Raw genomic sequence first — 23930 nt, forward strand, 5'->3', positions numbered from 1 at the left:
AAATAATGGTATCTTTAGAAAGTCCATTTAATGGCGAGAAAAACGGTATATAATATGTGTGGGTACAGTAAATGAGTAAGAAGAAAATTACAGCTAAACACAAACACCGCAAAAATGTAAAAATAGCCTTGGTCCCAAACGGACAGAAAATGGAAAAGTGCTCTGGTCACTAAGGGGTTAATATCCTTGAATCCCAATGTACGACACTCTCTGACATGGTGGATAGATCACCATCGTTTGGTTCAAGGGGCCTCTTTTGTTTGGCCAACCTGGACTGTGATCTCAACAGATGCGAGTCTTTCAGGTTGGGGAGCTGTTTGGGGATCTCTGACAGCACAAGGGCTTTGGAAATCTCAAGAGGCAAGATTACCAATAAATATTTTAGAACTCCGTGCAATTCTCAGGGCTCTTCAGTTTTGGCCTCTGCTGAAGAGAGAACCATTCATTTGTTTTCAGACAGACAATATCACAACTGTGGCTTATGTCAATCATCAGGGTGGGACTCACAGTCCCCAAGCTATGAAATAAGTATCTCGGATACTTGCTTGGGCGGAATCCAGCTCCTGTCTAATCTCTGCGGTGCATATCCCAGGTATAGACAATTGGGAGGCGGATTATCTCAGCCGCCAGACTTTACATCCAGGGGAGTGGTCTCTCCATCCAGATGTGTTTTCTCAGATTGTTCAGATGTGGGGTCTTCCATAGATAGATCTCATGGCCTCTCATCTAAACAAGAAACTTCCCAGATACCTGTCCAGGTCCAGGGATGTTCAGGCGGAAGCAGTGGGTGCACTGACACTTCCTTGCTGTTATCATCCTGCTTACATCTTCCCGACTCTAGTTCTCCTTCCAAGAGTGATCTCCAAAATCATCATGGAATAGTCTTTTGTGTTGCTGGTGGCTCCAGCATGGCCACACAGGTTTTGGTATGTGCGGATGTCCAGTTGTCCACCTTGGCCACTTCCGTTAAGGCCGGACCTACTATCTTAAGGTCCGTTTTTCCATCAGGATCTCAAATCATTAAATTTGAAGGTGTGGAAATTGAACGCTTAGTTCTAAGTCATAGAGGTTTCTCTAACTCAGTGATTAATACTATGTTACAAGCTCGTAAATCTGTCTCTGGAAAGATTTATTATAGAGTTTGGAAGACTTTAAATGGTGTTCTTCTCATAAATTCTCCTGGCATTCTTTTAGAATTCCTAGAATTTTACAGTTCCTTCAGGATGGTTTGGATAAGGGTTTGTCTGCAAGTTCCTTGAAAGGACAAATCTCCGCTCTTTCTGTTTTATTTCACAGAAAGATTGCTATACTTCCTGATATTCACTGTTTTGTACAGGCTTTAGTTCGTATTAAGCCTTTCATTAAATCAATTTCTCCTCCTTGGAGTCTTAATTTGGTTCTGAAGGCATTACAGGCTCCTCCATTTGAGCCTATGCATTCTTTGGACATTAAACTACTTTCTTGGAAAGTGTTGTTTCTTTTGGCTATCTCTTCTGCTAGAAGAGTTTCTGAGCTATCTGCTCTTTCTTGTGAGTCTCCTTTTCTGATTTTTCATCAGGATAAGGCAGTTTTGTGGACTTCTTTTCAATTTTTACCTAAGGTTGTGAATTCTAACAACATTAGTAGAGAAATTGTTGTCCCTTCCTTATGTCCTAATCCTAAGAATTCTTTGGAGAGATCCTTACATTCTTTGGATGTGGTAAGAGCTTTGAAATATTATGTGGAAGCTACTAAAGATTTCAGGAAGACTTCTAGTCTATTTGTTTTATTTTCTGGTCCTAGGGAAAGGTCAGAAGGCTTCTGCTAGTTCCTTGGCTTCTTGGTTGAAACTTTTGATTCATCAAGCTTATTTAGAGTCGGTTCAGGCCCCGCCTCAGAGAATTACAGCTCATTCTACTATTTCAGTTTCCACTTCATGGGCTTTTAAGAATGAAGCTTCAGTTGATCAGATTTGCAAAGCGGCGACTTGGTCCTCTTTGCATACATTTACTAAATTCTACCGTTTTGATGTATTTGATGTATTTGCTTCTTCGGAAGCAGTTTTTGGTAGAAAAGTTCTTCAGGCACCTGTTTCAGTTTGATTCTTCTGCTTTTGATTTAAGTTTTTTTCTTTCAAAGATGAAATAAACTTATTTTTGTTTTGGGTTGTGGATTAATTTTTTCAGCGGAATATGGCTGTTTTTATTTTTATTTCCTCCCTCTCTAGTGACTCTTGAGTGGAAGACTCCACATCTTGGGTATTGATATCCCATATGTCACTAGCTCATGGACTCTTGCCAATTACATGAAAGAAAACATAATTTATGTAAGAACTTACCTGATAAATTAATTTCTTTCATATTGGCAAGAGTCCATGAGGCCCACCCTTTTTATGGTGGTTATGATTTTTTGTATAAAGCACAATTATTTCCAAATTTCCTTTGTTGATGCTTTCTACTCCTTTCTTTATCATCCCACTGCTTGGCTATTCGTTAAACTGAATTGTGGGTGTGGTGAGGGGTGTATTTATAGGCATTTTGAGGTTTGGGAAACTTTGCCCCTCCTGGTAGGATTGTATATCCCATATGTCACTAGCTCATGGACTCTTTTCAATATGAAAGAAATGAATTTATCAGGTAAGTTCTTACATAAATTATGTTTTTTCAACCTAGGATAACTCAGTTACAACATGGCAACACCCGTTATTAAAAGCATCTAGAACCTTACTATTATTTCTTCAGTATTTATACAACTAATATAATAATAATACAAAATACTTCTCCATATGATTCTCATAATATCATTATTTATAATTATTGCTTTGAATGCATTATTATGCCTAGCATTGTGAGGGTCTCATTATCAAAAACTTGCCATCATGGAGAGAAATCTTTGGGGGCTGTTTTTGAGCATTATTTTTCAATGTAGGTGATCCAGAAAAAAAAATGTTTTTGAGGGACCTCGTGGTTCTGACGAGACATATTAGATCATCTCGCCAGAGCAGAGAGGTTTAGGCGCATCAGGCCTTTAGTGTCATTCAGCCATTTTTATACATTAATTGCTGTTGAATAAGGCAGTATATTTGCTGATACAAATAGAGCATTTTAATCTGAAACTGCTTATGTGTATTTAGTAAACTTTCTAAAATACACTCGCTGTGAGTATCGTTGCTTTTGGATAAAGTCTGTCCTATTGAAGATTTAATAAACTTTAGAACACATTCTAATAAAGATGCGCTGTAACTTACTTTTTAATCTAGCCGTGCCACTCTAATCCCCCCCACGCTCTGGCCGCCCACTTCAAAATTTATACTTTTTGTGAGCTAATGGTTTGAATTGTTCTTTGATCGGTGCTGTAGCTACATTAAAAGTGCCGTATGGCTGGAGCGCTGATTGGAGAACATTTCAAACAGTTGGTTCACAAAAAATATGTGTTTTATATGGACAGCCAGAGCGTGGGATATTAGAATGGCACAGCTAGATTAAAAAGTAAGTATCACGCATCTTTATTAGAAGTAATTAATTAAACTCCATCTAAAATATTGTTTCCATTCCGGATCTGATTATGAAAAGTGGAAAGTTTGCCATCACTTTAAAGGGATATGAAACTCATTTTTTTAATGATTCAGATAGATCGTGCAATTTTAAACAACTTAATAATTTACTTCTATTATCAAATTTTCTTTGTTCTCCTTTGTTGAAAAGCAGGGATGTCGGCACAGGAACAAGTGTCTGCAGCGCTATATGGCAGCAGTTTTGCAAGAATGATAACATTAAACACTAAGGGCCAGGTTATGAGTGGAGCGCTAATGGTTACGCACAAGTGAAAACGGGTTTATCACGGGTGTTTGAATATGGAATATTCTTATTTAAGGTGTTATACTGTGTGTTTACTGTAAATATTTCACATTCCAATGTTCTACCACATATGTTCTATGTATTTATAAATAGATATTCCTATATATATATATATATATACAGGGAGTGCAGAATTATTAGGCTAATGAGTATTTTGACCACATCATCCTCTTTATGCATGTTGTCTTACTCCAAGCTGTATAGGCTCGAAAGCTTACTACCAATTAAGCATATTAGGTGATGTGCATCTCTGTAATGAGAAGGGGTGTGGTCAAATGACATCAACACCCTATATCAGGTGTGCATAATTATTAGGCAACTTCCTTTCCTTTGGCAAAATGGGTCAAAAGAAGGACTTGACAGGCTCAGAAAAGTCAAAAATAGTGAGATATCTTGCAGAGGGATGCAGCACTCTTAAAATCGCAAAGCTTCTGAAGCGTGATCATCGAACAATCAAGCGTTTCATTCAAAATAGTCAACAGGGTCGCAAGAAGCATGTGGAAAAACCAAGGCGCAAAATAACTGCCCATGAACTGAGAAAAGTCAAGCGTGCAGCTGCCAAGATGCCACTTGCCACCAGTTTGGCCATATTTCAGAGCTGCAACATCACTGGAGTGCCCAAAAGCACAAGGTGTGCAATACTCAGAGACATGGCCAAGGTAAGAAAGGCTGAAAGACGACCACCACTGAACAAGACACACAAGCTGAAATGTCAAGACTGGGCCAAGAAATATCTCAAGACTGATTTTTCTAAGGTTTTATGGACTGATGAAATGAGAGTGAGTCTTGATGGGCCAGATGGATGGGCCCGTGGCTGGATTGGTAAAGGGCAGAGAGCTCCAGTCCGACTCAGACGCCAGCAAGGTGGAGGTGGAGTACTGGTTTGGGCTGGTATCATCAAAGATGAGCTTGTGGGGCCTTTTCGGGTTGAGGATGGAGTCAAGCTCAACTCCCAGTCCTACTGCCAGTTTCTGGAAGACACCTTCTTCAAGCAGTGGTACAGGAAGAAGTCTGCATCCTTCAAGAAAAACATGATTTTCATGCAGGACAATGCTCCATCACACGCGTCCAAGAACTCCACAGCGTGGCTGGCAAGAAAGGGTATAAAAGAAGAAAATCTAATGACATGGCCTCCTTGTTAATCTGATCTGAACCCCATTGAGAACCTGTGGTCCATCATCAAATGTGAGATTTACAAGGAGGGAAAACAGTACACCTCTCTGAACAGTGTCTGGGAGGCTGTGGTTGCTGATGCACGCAATGTTGATGGTGAACAGATCAAAACACTGACAGAATCCATGGATGGCAGGCTTTTGAGTGTCCTTGCAAAGAAAGGTGGCTATATTGGTCACTGATTTGTTTTTGTTTTGTTTTTGAATGTCAGAAATGTATATTTGTGAATGTTGAGATGTTATATTGGTTTCACTGGTAAAAATAAATAATTTAAATGGGTATATATTTGTTTTTTGTTAAGTTGCCTAATAATTATGCACAGTAATAGTCACCTGCACACACAGATATCCCCCTAAAATAGCTAAAACTAAAAACAAACTAAAAACTACTTCCAAAAATATTCAGCTTTGATATTAATGAGTTTTTTGGGTTCATTGAGAACATGGTTGTTGTTCAATAATAAAATTAATCCTCAAAAATACAACTTGCCTAATAATTCTGCACTCCCTGTATATATATATATATAATATAATTATGTGTGTGTGTATATATATATATATATATATATATATATATATATATATATATATATATATATATATATATATATATATATACATATATATTTGTGCAAAAAACCCATCAGATATAAATTAGAAATATCTATTTATGAATAATTCATATTTTCATGTTGGTTTAGGGCACTTGAGAATATGCGATCTGGTTTTTGCTTCATTGACTTATATGGGGGAATATGTGAAGTGCGTGCGATATCCTAACTCAGGCTTTTGCGCGCATCAGGTTATTGTTTGTGGTAATACAGTTTACTTTTAACTTGTAATACAAGCACTACCTGATGTGTGAAAAAAGCTTACTTCTAGCGGAGTTACCGCTCGAGCGGGAGCGTTAAATACCGCTCCACTATTAATCTGGCCCTTCAATGATTATGGGTGCAGCCATTTTGTAACCTAGGTTTCACTGCAGGTATCTGAAGGAGAGTTGCTGCACATGTGCAAACAGATCAGCACAGCAGTACTAGAGGGAGGTGGGGAATAACCTCAGTACTATGCTAATAACATTTATTTCTGCTTAATATCCCTTTAATAGTAACTGGAATAAAAATTCATTAAAATTACTGAATTTATTTCTGAACTGATCTGATGAGGTAAATGCCTCATTTCCAAGTTTAAAGGGACATGAAACCCAATTTTTTCTTTCTTTCATGATTTAGAAAGAGCATGCAATTTTAAACAACTTTCTAATTTACTTCTATTATCTAATTTGCTTTAATCTCTTGATATACTTTGGTTAAAAGCATATCTAGATAGGCTAAGTAACTGCTGATTGGTTGTTGCACATAGATGCCTCGCGTGATTGGCTCACCCATGTGCATTGCTATTTCTTCAACAAAGGATATCTAAAGAATGAAGCAAATTAGATAACAGAAGTAAATTGGAATGTTGTTTAAAATTGTGTTCTCTACTTGAATCATGAAAAAACATTTTTGGGTTTAGTGTCCCTTTAAACCTAGTCTCCTTTATGGATTGTATCTAAAGTTTGATATGTTTCAAATCCAAAAAAGATAGCAGAATTTAAAATGATAGAAGTTTTAACAAAATAAATAAGTGAAGCAAGTATCCTCCATTAATCTGTCCAATGCACAAAACACAAAAGTTATTTTATCATTCTATTTAGGATTAAGATCATACATTTTTAAGGTATAATAAATATTCTGGGGTTGGGGTAATCAGAATAAAGAAACAGAAAATAAACTGAGATAAATATCAAATAACTAACTAAATACTGAGCCACAAAGAGTTAAATTGCCTGTCCATCTAGTGTCTGATCATATTCATTTGTCTAGGGATGAGGTTAACCATTAAATTATGCTGAAGAGAGGGTATGTGCATGTGTCATGTTTTTAACCAATCAGAATGCAAGAACTCTAGATGTTGCAGAATAAAAAATATGCAGTCTCACATCATGCAGAAACACAAGTATTTTGAATGGGATGGTTGTTAAGAAACCCAAAAAGAAGATGATTGAAGAACTATAATTTGAACAGCCAATTCTAAAAGATGCTTAGGTTTGCATGGTTTCTGCATTACTTAGATGAATGCCATGCAGTAATAGAAAACTGCTAATGTTTGTGCCAGTGAGCAGATTCGTAGACAGACATTTATAAAATATTTTGTTCCTCCAATAGATGTGTTATTGAAATGACCTTGGTGGCGCATGTGCAGCTAAAGTTACCTTCAATATAGAATAGATTGGTTCCAACAGAGGTGGCTATTTAGTTAGTGAGTCCTTAGGCAAGGCATAATGCCCTGTACACAAACAAAACTGCACTGAATTTCACTAAAATCTGTTCCTTCCTCCTGTGCACATGCCATGAACATGCTGTACATAACAAAATTCCCAACTGTTGATGGAGGCACGCTAGGCCTTAGGTAATGTCCATTTAAAATTAATTCTTTATTTTTGTTTGGTGCATCTAAATAAAGAGATTATTTTGCAGATATTTTTTAATGGATTTAAATTTTAACATATTAATTTCTTTCATGTAATTAGCAAGAGTGACGTATGGGATATACATTCCTACCAGGAGGGGCAAAGTTTTCCAAACCTCAAAATGCCTATAAATACACCCCTCACCACACCCACAATTCAGTTTTACAAACTTTGCCTCCCGTGGAGGTGGTGAAGTAAGTTTGTGCTAGATTCTTCGTTGATATGCGCTTCGCAGCAGGCTGGAGCCCGGTTTTCCTCTCAGAGTGCAGTGAATGTCAGAGGGATGTGAGGAGAGTATTGCCTATTTGAATACCATGGTCTCCTTCTACGGGATCTATTTCATAGGTTCTCTGTTATCGGTCGTAGAGATTCATCTCTTACCTCCCTTTTCAGATCGACGATATACTCTTATATACCATTACCTCTACTGATTCTCCTTTCAGTACTGGTTTGGCTATCTACTATATGTAGATGAGTGTCTTGGGGTAAGTAAATCTTATTTTTTGTGACACTCTAAGCTATGGTTGGGCACTTTATATGTAAAGTTCTAAATATATGTCTTTAAACTTATATTTGCCATGATTCAGGTTAATCAGTATTCCTTTATAATTCAGACTGTCAGTTTCATTATTTGGGATAATGCATTTTAATTCAATTTATTTTTCATTACCTTGAAAATTCTCAATTGACCATTTTCCCTGCGTGCTGTTAGGCTCGCGGAGGCAGAAAATGTTGCTTTTTATTGCGTCATTCTTGGCGCAGACTTTTTTGGCGCAAAAATTTTGTCATTTCTGGCGCCGTAGTTGACGCCGGAAGTTGTATTCTGTAAACGTCTTTTTTTGACGCATGTATATTCAGACATTTTTTTCCCGCCAAAAAATGTGGGCGTCGGTTTCGGCGTCAGAGGATGTGGCGTCATACTTGGCGCCAAAGAATATGGGCGTTGTATTTAGCGCCAATAATGTGGGCGTCATTTTTGGCGCCAAAAAATGTGGTTATTTAAATTTCACTTTTTTATTGCTTCTGGTTTTTAGAAGCTTATTATTTTGCATTTCTTTTCCCATTCCTGAAACTGTCATTTAAGGAATTTGATAATTTTGCTTTAAATATTGTTTTTTTCTATTACATATTGCAAGATTTCACTGTTCCTGTTTCAAAATCGTTCTAAGGGATTCCTTTTGACTGAAGTTCAGTCCTACCAAAGCTAAGTTCATTTATTTTAAAAATGTTATGAATGTTTTTTCTTTAGCTATGGTTTGTAATAAGTTATCATGATAAACTTTTACATGCAGAATCCGTTAGTATTTATGCTTTATATATTTGCTATTCTTTTTACATCTTATGTACAAGAATTACGTAGAAGATTTATAAGAATATTTTTCTGATTCTATTTTAAAGGCTTTGTCTGACATTGTGCCTTCTAATAAAAATTTTTAGGTCTTTTTCAAACTTCTTTTTTAATTATTGAAGTTTCAAATGACCAACTACATAATGATTTATCCTTCTCTGATGATGTTTTTTCTCATTTCAGAATTTTCTTCATCAGATATTGACACTATCAAATCCACTTTTTTATTTTTAAAGTACATTTGTTCTTTGTTGAAAAGGTGTTGATTATTTTGGATATTAAGGTAATTAGTTCTTTCAAGACTAACTAACATTTTATTTCTGCTTATTTATTCTTCTGTATTTTCAGAGGTTTTTTTCCAGTTCCTCATACTAGGGAATGGAATAGGCTGGGAATTTTCTTTTATTCCTTCTTTAAAGGTTTTAAATTACATTCTTTGCCGGCAGTTCATTTAAATTTTGATGGTTCTCCAATTTAATGGGGCTATCTCTACTCCTGCTAATTATGCTATTGTTTCTATAGCAAAATAGTATTTATTTTTCCTTTAGATGGTTGTATCCTATTTAAGGAAAATTATTTTTCAGGTATTTTTCTTGGACCTGTGTTTTATTTGAATGATGTTGCAATTGCTTGATTTTTTTCTGTTTACTTTAAAATCAAGTATCAGATTATGTTTTTATTTAGCATTGTTAAGGGACAAAGTCTACTGCTCATTTGAGGTTAGACTGGGTGCTGTTGCATCTGTCTTGTCTTGCATTTGTTTATGCAAGTCTGGTGTGTTGACTGGTCTTTTAACTGGATTAACATGCTAATAATTTCATTTGTATCTTCATTTTATTGAATATTTTAACAAATGAGGTTTTAATCTATGTCTTTAGCTGTTTTTAGCTAGAAGAATTTTGTGATTTCTAAAAAATCCTTATTTCTTTTTTTCCAAGATAATCAATTATTTGGTTCATTTTGGATTCAATTCTTAAAGGGACATTCCACCCACATTTTTTCTTTTATGAATTAGAAAGAGAATACAATTTTAAACATCTTTCTAATTTACTTATATTATCTAATTTGTTTTATTCTCTTGATATTCTTTGATGAAAAGCATATCTAGATATGCTCCCTAGCTGCTGATTGGTTGCTGCACATAGAAGCCTCATGTGATTGGCTCACCATGTGCATTGCTTTTTCTTCAACTAAGGATATTTTAAAAATGAAGCAAAATAAATAATGGAAGTAAATTGTAATTTTGTTTAAATTTCTATTCTTTATCTGAATCATGAAATAAAGATTTTGGGTTTAGTGGCCCTTTAACTGTTACTCTGGGCTTCAAGATTGAGTTCTAAGACTAAAACTTTAAGCTTATTTTAGTTTGGTTGTTCTTACTAAGGAACAAAATTCTAATTCTTATCCAAGTAACATGTTTTTAATTGGAAGTTTTTTTGGTTCTATTCGGTCCAAATTTCTTAGATTTTGGTACAGAATGAAATTTAGAGTTAAACCGTCTACGAGAAGTCTTTTTCTCTCTATTATATTCCAGCTATTCCAGTAAGGCTAACATTTTCCTATATATTTTGGGTAATGTTGAAGTGCGGCTGATCACCTGTTGGGGCTCAAGCGCTGCTCAGATCTGGAATCTTCTGGGGTATTTATTCCAGTTCCATTTTTAGGAACTAGGTTTTGGGGGTTTTATTCAAAACTATTCATTGTTCCAAAGATAGAAAATCTTTTTATTATGTACTATCTTTTAGATTGGTATTTATATGGTCTATTCTGCCTTTTTTTGGTCAGTGATAGCATTATTTGTTTTCATTAGATACAATAGATGCATATCTTCATTTTCTGTTTTCATTCAGATTATTTTTATTTTCTGAGACTACGGAATCTCATATGATTCAACTTTGTTTTTTCAAGACATGGTTAGAGGATCTTTTTATCAAAAGCTCTTGATTCCTCACACAAGGGTCACCTTTTTTAGGTTTCCAGATAGATTGTGTCACTGTCTTTGTCTCTAACAGACAAGTGACTTTTTTATTGGGTTTTGTCTGTCGGTACCTTCAGTCTCTATTATTTCCTTCAGTTGCTATATATGCATGGAAATTTAGGTCTTATGGCTGCAGCATTAGATTCAATTCTCTTTGTTAATTTTCATAGAAAACCTTTCCAGTTTTTTATGCTGAATAATGGTGCAGGGATTCTAGGATTTCACTTTTTAAATCTTCAAATTCTTTGTTTATCTATCTTTGATTCGGTGGTTAAGATCACCATCATTTAGTTCTACAGGTCTCTTCGATTCTTTCAACCTGGACCATGATCTCTATAGATGCGAGTCTTTTAGGTTGGGAGGCTGTCTGAGGTTCTCTGTCAGCACAAGGGGTTTGGAAATCGCAGGAGGCGAGATTACCATTTGATATTTTGGAACTCTGTGCATTCCCAGAGTTCTTCAGTTGGTTTCTTTTGAAGAAGAGACGTTTATTGTTTTTTTCACACATTATCACATCTGTGGTGTATGTCAATCATCAGGGTGTGACTATCAGTCTTTAGACTGTGACAAAAGTATCTTGGATATTTGCTTGGGCTAAATCCAGCTCCTATCTAAATTCTGGGGTCCTTTTCCCAGGTATAGACGTTTGGGAAGCGGATTATCTCTGTTAATCAAGCTTTACATCCGGGAGAATGGTCTTTACCCAGATATGTTTTTCAATTTTTCAGATGTGAGGGCTTCCAGAAATAGATCTGTTGGCCTCTCGTCTTAACAAGGAACTTCCCAGGGGCCTATTTCAGGTCCGGGGATCCTCAGGCGGAAGTAGAGTATGCATTGACACTTCTTTGGAATTATCATTCTGTCTATATCTTCCGCCTCTAGTTCTTCCAAAATTCTAATGGAGCGTTCGTTTGTACTGCTGGTGGTTCCATTATGGCCTCACAGGTTTTGGTATGCGGATCTCATTCGGATGGCCAGTTGCCAACCTTGGACTTTTCCGTTAAGACCAGACCTTCTATCTTAAGGCCCATTTTTCCATCAGGATCTCAAATCATTTAATTTGAAGGTATGGAGATTGAACGTTTGATTCTTAGTCATAGAGGTTTCTCTGACTTAGTGATTAATACTATGTTACAGGTTTGTAAATCTGTCTCTAGAAAGATTTATTATCGAGTTTGGAAGACTTACATTTCTTGGTGTTCTTCTCATAAATTCTTTTGGCATTCTTTTAGAATTCCTAGAATTTTACAATTTTTTCAGGTTGGTTTAGATAAGGTTTTGTCTGCAAGTTCTTTGAAAGGACAAATCTCTACTCTTTCTGTTCTTTTTCACAGAAAGATTGCTATTCATTCTGATATTCATTGTTTTGTACAGGCTTTGGTTTGTATCAAGCCTGTCATTAAGTCAATATCTCCTCCTTGGAGTCTCAATTTGGTACTGAGGGCTTTACAGGCTCCTCCGTTTGAACCTTTGCGTTCTCTGGACATTAAAATTACTTTCTTGGAAAGTATTGTTCCTTTTGGTTATCTCTTCTGCTAGAAGAGTTTCTGAGTTTTCTGCTCTTTCTTGTGGATCTCCTTTTCTGATTTTTCATCAGGGTAAGGCAGTGTTCCTTCCTGTTATTCATTATTTTGTTCAGGCTTTGGTTCTTATCAAACCTGTCATTAAGCCAATTTCTCCTCCTTGGAGTTTTAATTTGGTTCTAAAGGCTTTATAGGCTCTTCTATTTGAGCATATGTTTTCTCTAGACATTATTTACTTTCATGTAAAGTATTGTTCTTTTTAGACATCTCTTCAGCTAGAACAATTTTTAATTATCTGTTCTTTCTTGTGAGTCTCCTTTTTCTGATTTTTTCATCAGGATAAGGTGGTTTTTCCTATCCTCATTTCAATTCTTACCTAAAGTTGTGATTTCTATCAACATTAGGGAGGAATTTTTGTCTTTTCCTAAGACTTCTTTGGTAAGATTCTTACATTCTTTAGAAGCAGTTTTGGTAGAATGGTACTTCAGGCAGCTGTTTCAGTTTGATTCTTCTGCTTATATTTTCAGTTTTTTTCATTATAAAAATTTAAACTTTTTTGATTTGGGTAGTGGATTAATTTTTTCAGCGGAATTGGCTGTCTTTATTTTATCCCTCCCTCTCTAGTGACTCTTGCGTGGAAGTTCCACATCTTGGGTATTTATTATCCCATACGTCACTAGCTCATGGACTCTTGCTAATTACATGAAAGAAAACATAATTTATGTAAGAACTTACCTGATAAATTAATTTCTTTCATATTAGCAAGAGTCCATGAGGCCCACCCTTTTTGTGGTGGTTATGATTTGTTTGTATAAAGCACAATTATTCCAATTCCTTATTTGATGCTTTCGCTCTTTTCTTATCACCCCACTTCTTGGCTATTCGTTAAACTGAATTGTGGGTGTGGTGAGGGGTGTATTTATAGGCATTTTGAGGTTTGGGAAACTTTGCCCCTCCTGGTAGGAATGTATATCCCATACGTCACTAGCTCATGGACTCTTGCTAATATGAAAGAAATGAATTTATCAGGTAAGTTCTTACATAAATTATGTTTTTTCATGGTTATAACAATTGTCACATATAGAACAAAAGAAATTCTTTATATCCATATCCACAAAGCAGATATCCCCACTTCAAAAAGAAAGGGATCTAGGTGCTCATTCTTACTAAAGTCTTAATGGTCCTTATAAGAAAACTTCTATCCCATAAACCTGCTGTTCACAAAGAAGCACTTCCTGATCGTTTCAGAATCAAAATAAACAGCTTTACTTTTGTTTGTGCATAAATATTTTGAAATACAATTTAACATGTTTAAATAATGTTCTTTGGAATGTATGACAGAATTATTTTGAATTTAATGCCCCTTTAAATGCGCATACAGCAGCTCCTCTGTATAGTTTATGCTCATCATCACTAAAAAGGGACACTGAACCCAAAAAATTTATTTCGTGATTCAGATAGAGCATGCAATTTTAAGCAACTTACTAATTTACTCCTATTATCAATGTTTCTTCTTTCTCTTGCTATCTTTATATGAAAAAGAAGGCATCTAAGCTTTTTTCTTGGTTCAGAACTCTGGACAGCAGATTTTGATTGGTGGATGAATTTATCCACCAATCAGCAAGGACAACCTAGGTTGTTCACCAAAAATGGGCCGGCATGTAAACTTACATTCTTGCATTTCAAATAAAGATACCAAGAGAATAAAGAACATTTGATAATAGGAATAAATTAGAAAGTTGCTTAAAATGTCATGCTCTATCTGAATCACAAAAGAAAAAATTTGGGTACAGTGTCCCTTTAAGTCTAATGACGCCCATAGGCTTTTTTTATATCTATTTGTGCATTAAAATCCATATAACAGGGCCAAAGGCAGAACTTTTTTTTTACTTTCTGAGATAAGATTTTTTTAAATCTTTTTAGTGAATATATTTCTGCAGGTCATTTTGAAATGAAATTACATTTTTAATTAGGCAGTTACACTAAAATATCAGCTCAATTGCAATGTGTTGATTAACTGGAGAATAGAGCAATCTTTAGAGTTTAATAATATATTGTAACAGTTGAAATTTGCATTGCAAATTAGCTGCAAAGTAAAAAAATACATTTTGTCAAGTTTTTTTTAAATATCTCTTGAACAAATTTGATTAATTTGCTCTTGGTCTAATATTACATAATTATAGGGTAAACATATAGTAATAAAAAAAATGTCAATTGCTCAGAAGAACAGTTTTGCAGACAGGGATAGGCTATTATCAAATTTGCTTCATTCTCTTGGTACGCTTTGTTGAAGAAGCAGCAATGCACTACTGGAAGCTAGCTAAGCACATAGGGTGAGCCAATAGCAAGAGGCATAAATGTGCATTAATGTTCCTGGGTCTACCCTGGAATGCTTTTCAACAAATGATACCAAAAGAACAAAGGAAAAATATTCATGCAAGTAAATTGGAAAGTTGTTTAAAAATGCATGCTCTGCTACACTACAGAAAAAAAAAATACAAATAATAAATAAAAATAAAATTAGTACATAAACTGGGTACTGGCAAAGAGCTGACAGTACCTAAGATCGGGAACACCATTAGGAAGGGGAGGGTTAGAGAGCTGTTTGGAAGGGATCAGGGAGGTGGGATGATAAGGGGGATCCTATACTGCAGAAAATAAATACATGAAATTAATTTATATAAAAAAAACCCTACAACTTTATACTTGCAGATTGTCTGCCAGTAACTAAGATGGTGGTGAAGAGTGTTGGGTGGTGGTGGCGGGGGAGCTGTTTGGAAGAGATCAGGGAGGTGTCAGATGGGAGGGTAATCCTTACACTTCAATACTATAACCTTTGCCAGCTAACTAAGTAACCCCTTCACTGCCTGGAATTTCAGATGTATGGTGCGCAGCTGCAATTAGCGGCCTTCTAATTATCAAAAAGCAATAGCAAAGCCATGTATGTCTGCTATGTCTGAACAAAGAGGAGCCCAGAGAAGCATTTACAACCATTTGTCTTTTAACTGCACAAGCTGTATGTAAATAATTTCAGTGAGAAACACAAAGTTTGTGAAAAAGTTAACGTTTTTTTTTATTTGATCGCATTTGGCGGAGAAACAGTGGCATGAAATATAACAAAAGGGGCCTAACTTTCTTTCATGATTTAGGTTTTAGATTTGGTATCATTTGTTGAAGGAGCAGCAATGCACTACTGGTTGCTATCTGAACACAAAGGTTGAGCTAATGACAATAGGCATATATATGCAGCCACCAATCGGCAACTAGCACCCAGGTGTTTTGCTGCTCCTGAGCTTACCTAAATAAACCCTTCAACAAATGATAACAAGAGAAAGAAGCAAATTAAATAATAGAAGTAAGTTTGAAAGTTGTTTAAAATTGTATGCTCTGTCTAAACCATGAATGTCTAATTATGACTTTACTGTCCCTTTAAGGAAAGGGAGCACAGTGCTGTTTGAAGATGACAGCCTGATATGGAGCAGGACTGCAAAGTGAATGCGCTAACAGGTACTGCATGTGTCCTTTTTTATCTATAGACATGCTGCATTTTCTGCAATGACACCTCAGATCACAGCATGTTCTGCCTTGGGGATAACAGCAATCCCTCATTTAAGGTACTGTAATAAAGAACATATCTTCATGCATGTCATGCGTGTACATTTGAGCATGTATATTTGTATATAAAATGGTAGCTTATAAACTAGATCCCTTCTTACCGCTTCTCTGGTTTTGCAGGTGGGACATGTTGATCCTCACAGGTGGCGTTCAGTGCTCGATGCATCTTCTGTTAATAGGAATGAGAGAGAGCAAAATGAGATAATAAATAGAAGATGGTTCATCAGTTTTGGTCTTCAAGAACCTCTAATATATCGGTATCGGTGAGTCAATAACTAAGGACTGAATCACATGGGTTAGAGTCACAAACTTAAGTTTCTCAGTTTCCAATCTAATTTAAATACACTAAATTATTGTTTGGGCTCAATGGAATGAACTCAATACGACAACATAGCAGTAGAAGAGGCTGGGGAGATTGTTAGGGAATTTATAAACACTGAGGGCTAGATTACACGTTAAGTGCAGTCAATAGCGCAGGGTGAGTTACCTTTTGTGCATCTCACACAAAGAATACCGCACAATCTTTTATTACAAGTATATGGTTAAATATTTGTAACCATAGATATTAATACTATAGCACAGGACAACATGAAAAACTCCATTACTTGCACACCATTGGCTTAGCAAATCCTTGGCGCAGCACTTGAGTGATATCTGAATTTTACAGAGCGCCCCCATACAGGTCTCTTATGTGAGGGATTTAGCACACCTGCTCTATCTGACATGCAGACAGTAGCGCGACCTAGACTATAGCTAGGCCTGATTATTTTAATATCCTCAAAATATGTCTAGCTGGTTGAACTTCAAGCCTGAAAATGAGAAACAATAGATTATCAGGAACATAAAAACAAAGGAGTTTATAGAAAATTAAATCAAGGGTCATGTGAAAAGAGACACTAATGGCTAGATTACGAGTTGTGCGTTAGGGTAAAAAAGCAGCGTTAGGACCTAACGCTGCTTTATTACGCCCGCTGGTATTACTAGTCTTGAAGGTTTAGGGTCACTGCACAATTCTTTGGCCTTACCGCAAAACGACTTACATAAACTACAATCCTATTGACTGATTGCATCAGCCAAAAGGATTTTTTCTACCTTAATTCTGATTTGCTGATAGAATTCTATCAGCCAATCAGAATCTAAGGGACGCCATCTTGGATGACGTCACTTAAAAGTACCTTCATTCTGTTTTAGTCGTTGGATGAAGTGGATGCTCCGCGTCAGATGTCTTGAAGATGGACCCGCTCCGCACCGGATGGATGAAGATTGAAGATGCCCGTCTGGAGGTCCACTTCTGCCCGGCTTGGTTGAAGACTTCTGCCCGTCTGGAGGACCACTTCACCCGGCTTGGATGAAGACGTCTCCCGGTAAGTCGATCTTCAGGGGGTTAGTGTTAGTTTTTTTTAAGGGTGTATTGGTGGGTTTTATTTTTTAGATTAGGGTTTGGGCGGCAAAATAGCTAACTGCCCTTTTAAGGGCAATGCCCATCCAAATGCCCTTTTCATTTTAATAGGGTTATTAGATTAGGTGTAATTAGTTTAAATTTCTGTAATTGGTTTATTATTTTCTGTAATTTAGTGGGGGGTTTTGTACTTTAGCTAATTTAATTTAGGTAATTGTATTTAATTTATTTAATTATAGTGTAGTGTTAGGTGTTAGTGTAACTTAGGTTTGGTTTTATTTTACAGGTAAATTTGTCTTTATTTTAACTAGGTAGTTATTAAATAGTTAATAACTATTTAGTAACTATTCTACCTAGTTAAAATAAATACAAACTTGCCTGTAAAATAAAAATAAATCATAAACTAGCTACAATGTAACTATTAGTTATATTGTAACTTTCTTAGGGTTTATTTTACAGGTAAGTATTTAGTTTTAAATAGGAATAATTTAGTTAATGATATTAATATTTATTTAGATTTATTTAAATTAAATTTAAGTTAGGTGGTGTTAGGTTTAGGGTTAGACTTAGGTTTAGGGGTTAATAACTTTAATATAGTGGCGGCGACTTTGGGGGCGGCAAATTAGGGGTTAATAAATGTAGGTAGGTGGCGGCTATGTTAGGGCCTGCAGAATAGGGGTTAATAATATTTAACTAATATTTGCGAGGCGGGAGTGCGGCGGTTTAGGGGTTAATATGTTTATTATAGTGGCGGCAATGTTGGGGGTGGAAGATTAGGGGTTAATAAGTGTAGGTAGGTGGCGGCGACATTGGGGGCAGCAGATTAGGGGTTAATAAATATAATGTAGATGTCGGCGATGTTGGGGGCAGCAGATTCGAGGTTCATAAGTATAATGTAGGTGACGGCAGTGTCCTGAGCGGCAGATTAGGGGTTAATAATTTTAATGTAGGTGGCGGCGATGTTGGGGGCAGCAGATTAGAGGTTCATGTTCAGACTCGGGGTTCATGTTAGGGTATTGGGTGTAAACATAAATTTTATTTCCATATAGGAATCAATGGGGCTGCGTTAAGGAGTTTTACGGTGCTTTTTTGCAGGTGTTAGACTTTTTTTCAGCCGTCTCTCCACGTTGATTCCTATGGGGAAATCGTGCACAAGCACGTTATACCAGCTCACCGCTGATTTAAGCAGAGCTGGTATTGGAGTGCGGTAATGAGCAAAATTTTGCTTAACGCTCACTTCTTGTATTTTAACGACGGGTTTCTGAAAACTCGTAATACCAGCGCTGCAGGTAATTGAGCATTGAGAGAAAACTGCTTGTTAGCACCGCACAGCCTCTAACGCAAAACTCGTAATCTAGGTGTAAGAGATTTAATTCAGAATGGAAAAGCTATTGATTAATGTTCAATAAAGAAATGAGGGAACAGACTATGGAATGGAAAGTAGAGAATATCCATCACAAAAGTAAGAGATAAAGGTACTAAAAACAACTACAAGTATATTAAAACAGAGACTAAGGAATGATGAGGGGGAGACCCAAGCGACTATGGAACTAAGTGACAATCAAAAAAGAAAGAAACATGGAACCAACAAATATAAGATAGAAGCATGAAATAATAAAAGTAGGGACCAATGTGGAGAAATTAAACGAGGTAGGAATAAGCAAAGGGAACTAGGAGACAAGATAATTAAGGAATTAGAAAATTTCAAAGATTTTTTAAGACAGTAAAGTATATCAGTTATAAACAGTGATCAATTGGAATTTCATATGTAGACCAGACCTTCTGCTTAGTTATCTTTCATTCTAAAGTCACCTGCAAGGCTTAGATCCTGTAGTGCACCTACTCAATAGAGGGCCCTGGTGAAAACAATTTTTAGACCCCCAAAGGTAACACAGTATGCTCTAATTATTGTTTTTCTTGTGTTGTGAATGACCTTTTGATACTGTTAAAATGAATTGGCTTTTTATTTATGGAAATACACTGTGCAGTCCAAGACAGAAAAAAATGCAGTACCGAGAAAAAGGAAGAGGATCAATCTGGAGACAGAAAGATGAGATGTGAAGCATAATTATGAAGAGGGGGAAAACACCTGGGAAGGAAAAAAAATCTGTGCAAAAATGTTCAGTTACAACTAGAGGAAATATGGAGACAAATTAACAGCCAGACTAAACCACAAAACAAATGACTAAGGTACTATAGAAGCAAAGAAAACCATTTGGAAGTGTTGTAAGAGGAAATATAGGTGCTAAGAGTTAATGAGACCAGCTTACATGCCAACAACAGATGGTCAACTGAATGAAAGTCATATGCATAATGCAAAAGAAAAAAATATATGGACACAACAATAAAAGTAAGAAGAATGTTGCAGATTATTGTATTCATGTTTCTCCAAGCCCATTACTCACTCACCTGGCTGGTATGCAGCCAGTACTTAAACCTGTGTTTCCTCCTGATTCGGGGAATAACAAGATGATAGACAACTCTCTCCCCCAGTGAAGTGAGGAGTGAACCACAAAACCCAATACATAGAAGGACGAACAACCCTGAGAAGTGATAAATCCCCATCTGAAGCGTCTACAAGGCAAGCAGAAAGCATGATCACAATAATGATTGTCACCTGTCACATACTGAAGAACACTTCGTTTTCAACAAATGTATTATGTATATTTGTAGAATATAAGCTGAATACACACATGGTATGGTACAGAAGATAACACTTTGTTTTCCTTCTTTATGCGTGTGTTTTAAGCTAGTGCTCTGCATAATGTGTAACTGAAAATTCTCTGGAACTGTTAAATTTGCTTAATGAAGATGAAATTACATGTTAACATTATTATATAAAATAGAGTCTATAAATAGCATCAGTAGGCCTCCTTGTGGACTACATAAAATGATGAGGCTAACAGAAGTATTGATTATTGCACTGTACCATCTTATTGCATATTTAGGTATTTATTTGTGTTGTCTCTGTTTACTTATCCTCCAATTTATTGTTTGTGAACATTGCCTAAAGGGACACTAAACCCATTTTCTTTCTTTCATGATTCAAATAGAATATGCAATTTTAAGCAGCTTTCTAATTTACTCCTATTATCACATTTTCTTCGTTCTCTTATTATCTTTATTAGAAAAGCAAGAATGTAAGATTAGGAGCCAGACCATTTTTGGTTCAACACCTGGGTTGCGCTCGATGATTTGTGGCTAAATGTAGCCACTAATCAGCAAGCGCTATCCAGGGTGCTAATCCAAAAATGGGCCGGCTCCTTAGCTTAGATTTCTGCTTTTTCAAATAAAGATAGCAAGAGAATGAAGAAGAATTGATAAAAGGATTCAATTAGAAAATTGCTTAAAATTGCATATTCTATCTGAATCATGGAAGAAAAAAATGGTTTAGTATCCCTTTAAGTACTATTAAACTGTATTATCTTTCTATATTATTTCTTAAAAAATATTAGTTCCAGTTCAGTAATTATTTGACAGTATTTTCACTGACCATACAGTAGGTGATACAATATATGTATATGCTTAATACTAAGTTACTTTAATATTTCCCTGTACGTCAAAGTTTTACACTAGAAGGTGAAGAGAAAAGCAGCTGTTTTACATTACCTCTGTCACAGCAAAAACCCGTTTTCCGCAAGGAACCATCTTGTACCACTTGTCGTGTAACGTGTCCATGAATCCAGATGATTTGTAGCGGCTGATAAATTCTGAGATGTTGGAGGTTAGAGGAGAGTTTTGCGGAAGCCCAATACCATAACCTGCATACAAATGAAAAATAAACCATGACCTGCTTCCCTTTGTTTTCTTGCAAAACATACATATCACACTTATTCTATTGTTTTACCTTCTATGGCAAAAGGTTTCCCCACTGTGAGCAGCTTGCAGTCTGAGTCTATGGAAACCTCATATTCCAGCAGAGCTTTATCCATGATAAAAGCATTGAGAGTTGGGGGATCTGTCCTATGAATAGGGATCAAAATGTTGTTATATGTCCAGACATTTATGCATTTGTCCCACCTTAATGTATAACAGAAATACTGATTGATTTTATGTATGCTGTACAGTGGTAAATTATAATTATGTGTCTTAATTTGACACTTGGTTCTTTAATATGGACTGTTTTGATGTGTATATACTATAGACAAACCCTTATATTTTGTAGAATCAGAAAATCCCTCCCATTTGATTTTTGTTCAGCCCAAATTTAAGCAGTCACCCAATAGTTACTTCCACCCTAGTCGTCTCCTCACTTCAGCAGGTGGACCCCATCTGATGTGGCTGGGACGCTGAATCTGCGCATGTAGTTATGCATTTCAGGGAAACTTTTCTTGATATACTGTTCTGCACTACTCTCCCATACTGTGCCAAAGCGAAAGCCCTGAGAAGGGTGATGAAGCTATGAGACAGACAGAGACCTGTTACATAAAGTGTCTATAAGATTAAACATACATATAAAAACATTTTTTTTTTTCTATCTACCTTGGGGTCATGAATTCCCGACAACACCTCAAAGGTCTTCTCTCCCACCATAACTGCAGCCAGGTTGGCAGTGTAGCTGGAGAGTACAAGGAGGCAAAAAATAGCCCAGAGGTTCATGAGGACACGACCTGTACAGCACTTGGGTGTCTTGCTAGATACTGTTCTCCCAAACAATATGGCATAACAGAGGTTAAGTGCTGAGGAATAGGAAAATATTTTTACACGGTTACGTCCATGTGGTGTCATCCCAAATGGACTCTTCCATTCATAGAAGGTGAGGAATAGTGCTGTGATGTGCAATGCCACAAATATGCCCACCCACATAGACCAGTGCAGAGGCCACATGAAGGCTCCAATAGGGGAGGCTGTATCCCGCATGCGCACCAGGATTCCTAGACTTGTTGAGTAAAAAGGGCTGGTGAAATCTATCACAGTGCTTCTTGCTGAATTAATACTGAAGGAAGTGACAGCCATGTGAGCTGCTCCACTCAACAAGTCTCCAACTAGACCTGTCCACCGATCACCTTTTCGTGCCCCATATTTCCCGTCACCAACAATGTAAAGCTCAAAGTTAAACTGTAGATCCTCTGACAGTTTCTCCAACAGATCAATACAATAGCCATAGCAACAAGTCTTATATTCTAATGGCACAGAACCATTAGGAGAGTTGAGCTCCTCAAATAGAGCATCCAGTATAGTGGAGCTGTTTGTGTGCGGGTCAAGGCATAACTGCCCAGCTGGGCAACTCCCATCTGCATCTATCTCCCGAGTGAAGACAAAGGGGTGCTCTACTAGGGTTACAACACGTAGTTTGGTACGTCCTGAACCGGCCATTAGAGGTTCTCTCTGCTGGATTCGACTTTGCCATAAACCTTCCTCCACTTCCATCTTTCCCTCTCTCCAGCCTCCCACAGTTACCCAGGTGGGGTCCCCCAAAGAGTCCCTCACCAGACTCCAAAGCTTGTAATGGTGATCAGTGTGGACCAAGTTGCTGTCAGTCACATAAACCTGGCCAGTTTGGCCAGCAAATGAAGTGTTGGCAAGAAACCTGAGGGCATAATGAAAACAAAATATTTATTGCTAGGTTAACATTCATTAATGATAACTCTTAGATTTTACAGCTCAAGGCTACCTTAGATTTAATAGTTAAAACACATTGGGCAAGATTACAAGTGGAGCTCAAAGATATTAGCTCTTTTGAGGGCTAACACCGCTCTAGTTAAATCAATAGTGCTCCTATTTTAGTGCTCATATTACAAATTGAGCAAAAGTCTCATGCAGGCTAACATCTGGAGATCTGATAGCATGGCAGTGCTAACTCCCTTTCCCTATAGACTTCTATGGGGTGCACTGTTCTGGCTTTTGCTTGAGTGCTAACCCAAAGGTGTACTAAGCCAAGTGCACTAAAGCCAGAGGTGAGTTAAGAAATAGTTCAAATATACACGACACAATGCACATTTTTGCAGAAATAACCTCAACATGGGAACACTATATAACCATGATAAAAGAAATAGGGGAGATATTCCAATAGATATAACTATATGACTGGCATGGAATAATATTGTCTCAGCGCTCCAACTAACTATTGAATGTTCACTGATAGCTGGTATCCATTGAAAGTATGTACGCTCTTTATTATTATTGGTTGTTCTTCAATATATTGATCGTTTAACCTACATATCTATAGGTTTACTCACAATCACATATAATGGACTGATTAGTGACTTTTAAATTTGATAAGTGATGTGAGCAAGAGTTGTTTTATTGTTTGGAAAAAAATCAGCCTCTGTATACTCAAAGGAGCTGCGTCTCCACTCCTTGTACACTGACTTTATTGAAATAAAGCTGGTTTGAAAAAAAAATAAAAAAAAAATAGTTCAAATAGCATTGTTCTTTACTAGGAAGAAAATTATATTTTTATTTTAAATATATCTGTCTACATATATTTAAAAATAAAATATATATATATATATATATATATATTTACAGTCATGGTCAAAAATATTGGCACCCCTGCATTTCTGTCAGATAATGCACCACTTCGCCCAGAAAATTGTTGCAATTA

General features: G+C 36.5%; 1 protein-coding gene across 1 annotated transcript in view; it reads right to left on the minus strand.

Annotated features, from left to right (window-relative positions):
- Positions 1–23930, minus strand: part of GRIN3B (glutamate ionotropic receptor NMDA type subunit 3B) — a 229243-nt gene that overhangs the window by 6105 nt on the left and 199208 nt on the right. Inside the window, exons 3-8 of the mRNA XM_053700030.1 lie at positions 21866–22913; positions 21637–21782; positions 21231–21346; positions 20993–21144; positions 19793–19957; positions 16086–16153 (exon numbers count right to left, since the gene is read on the minus strand). Of these exons, the coding sequence (XP_053556005.1) occupies positions 16086–16153; positions 19793–19957; positions 20993–21144; positions 21231–21346; positions 21637–21782; positions 21866–22913 (1695 nt within the window). The remainder of the gene's footprint in view (positions 1–16085; positions 16154–19792; positions 19958–20992; positions 21145–21230; positions 21347–21636; positions 21783–21865; positions 22914–23930) is intronic.

Source organism: Bombina bombina, chromosome 2 (assembly GCF_027579735.1).
Source record: "Bombina bombina isolate aBomBom1 chromosome 2, aBomBom1.pri, whole genome shotgun sequence".
NCBI classification, from domain to species: domain Eukaryota; kingdom Metazoa; phylum Chordata; class Amphibia; order Anura; family Bombinatoridae; genus Bombina; species Bombina bombina.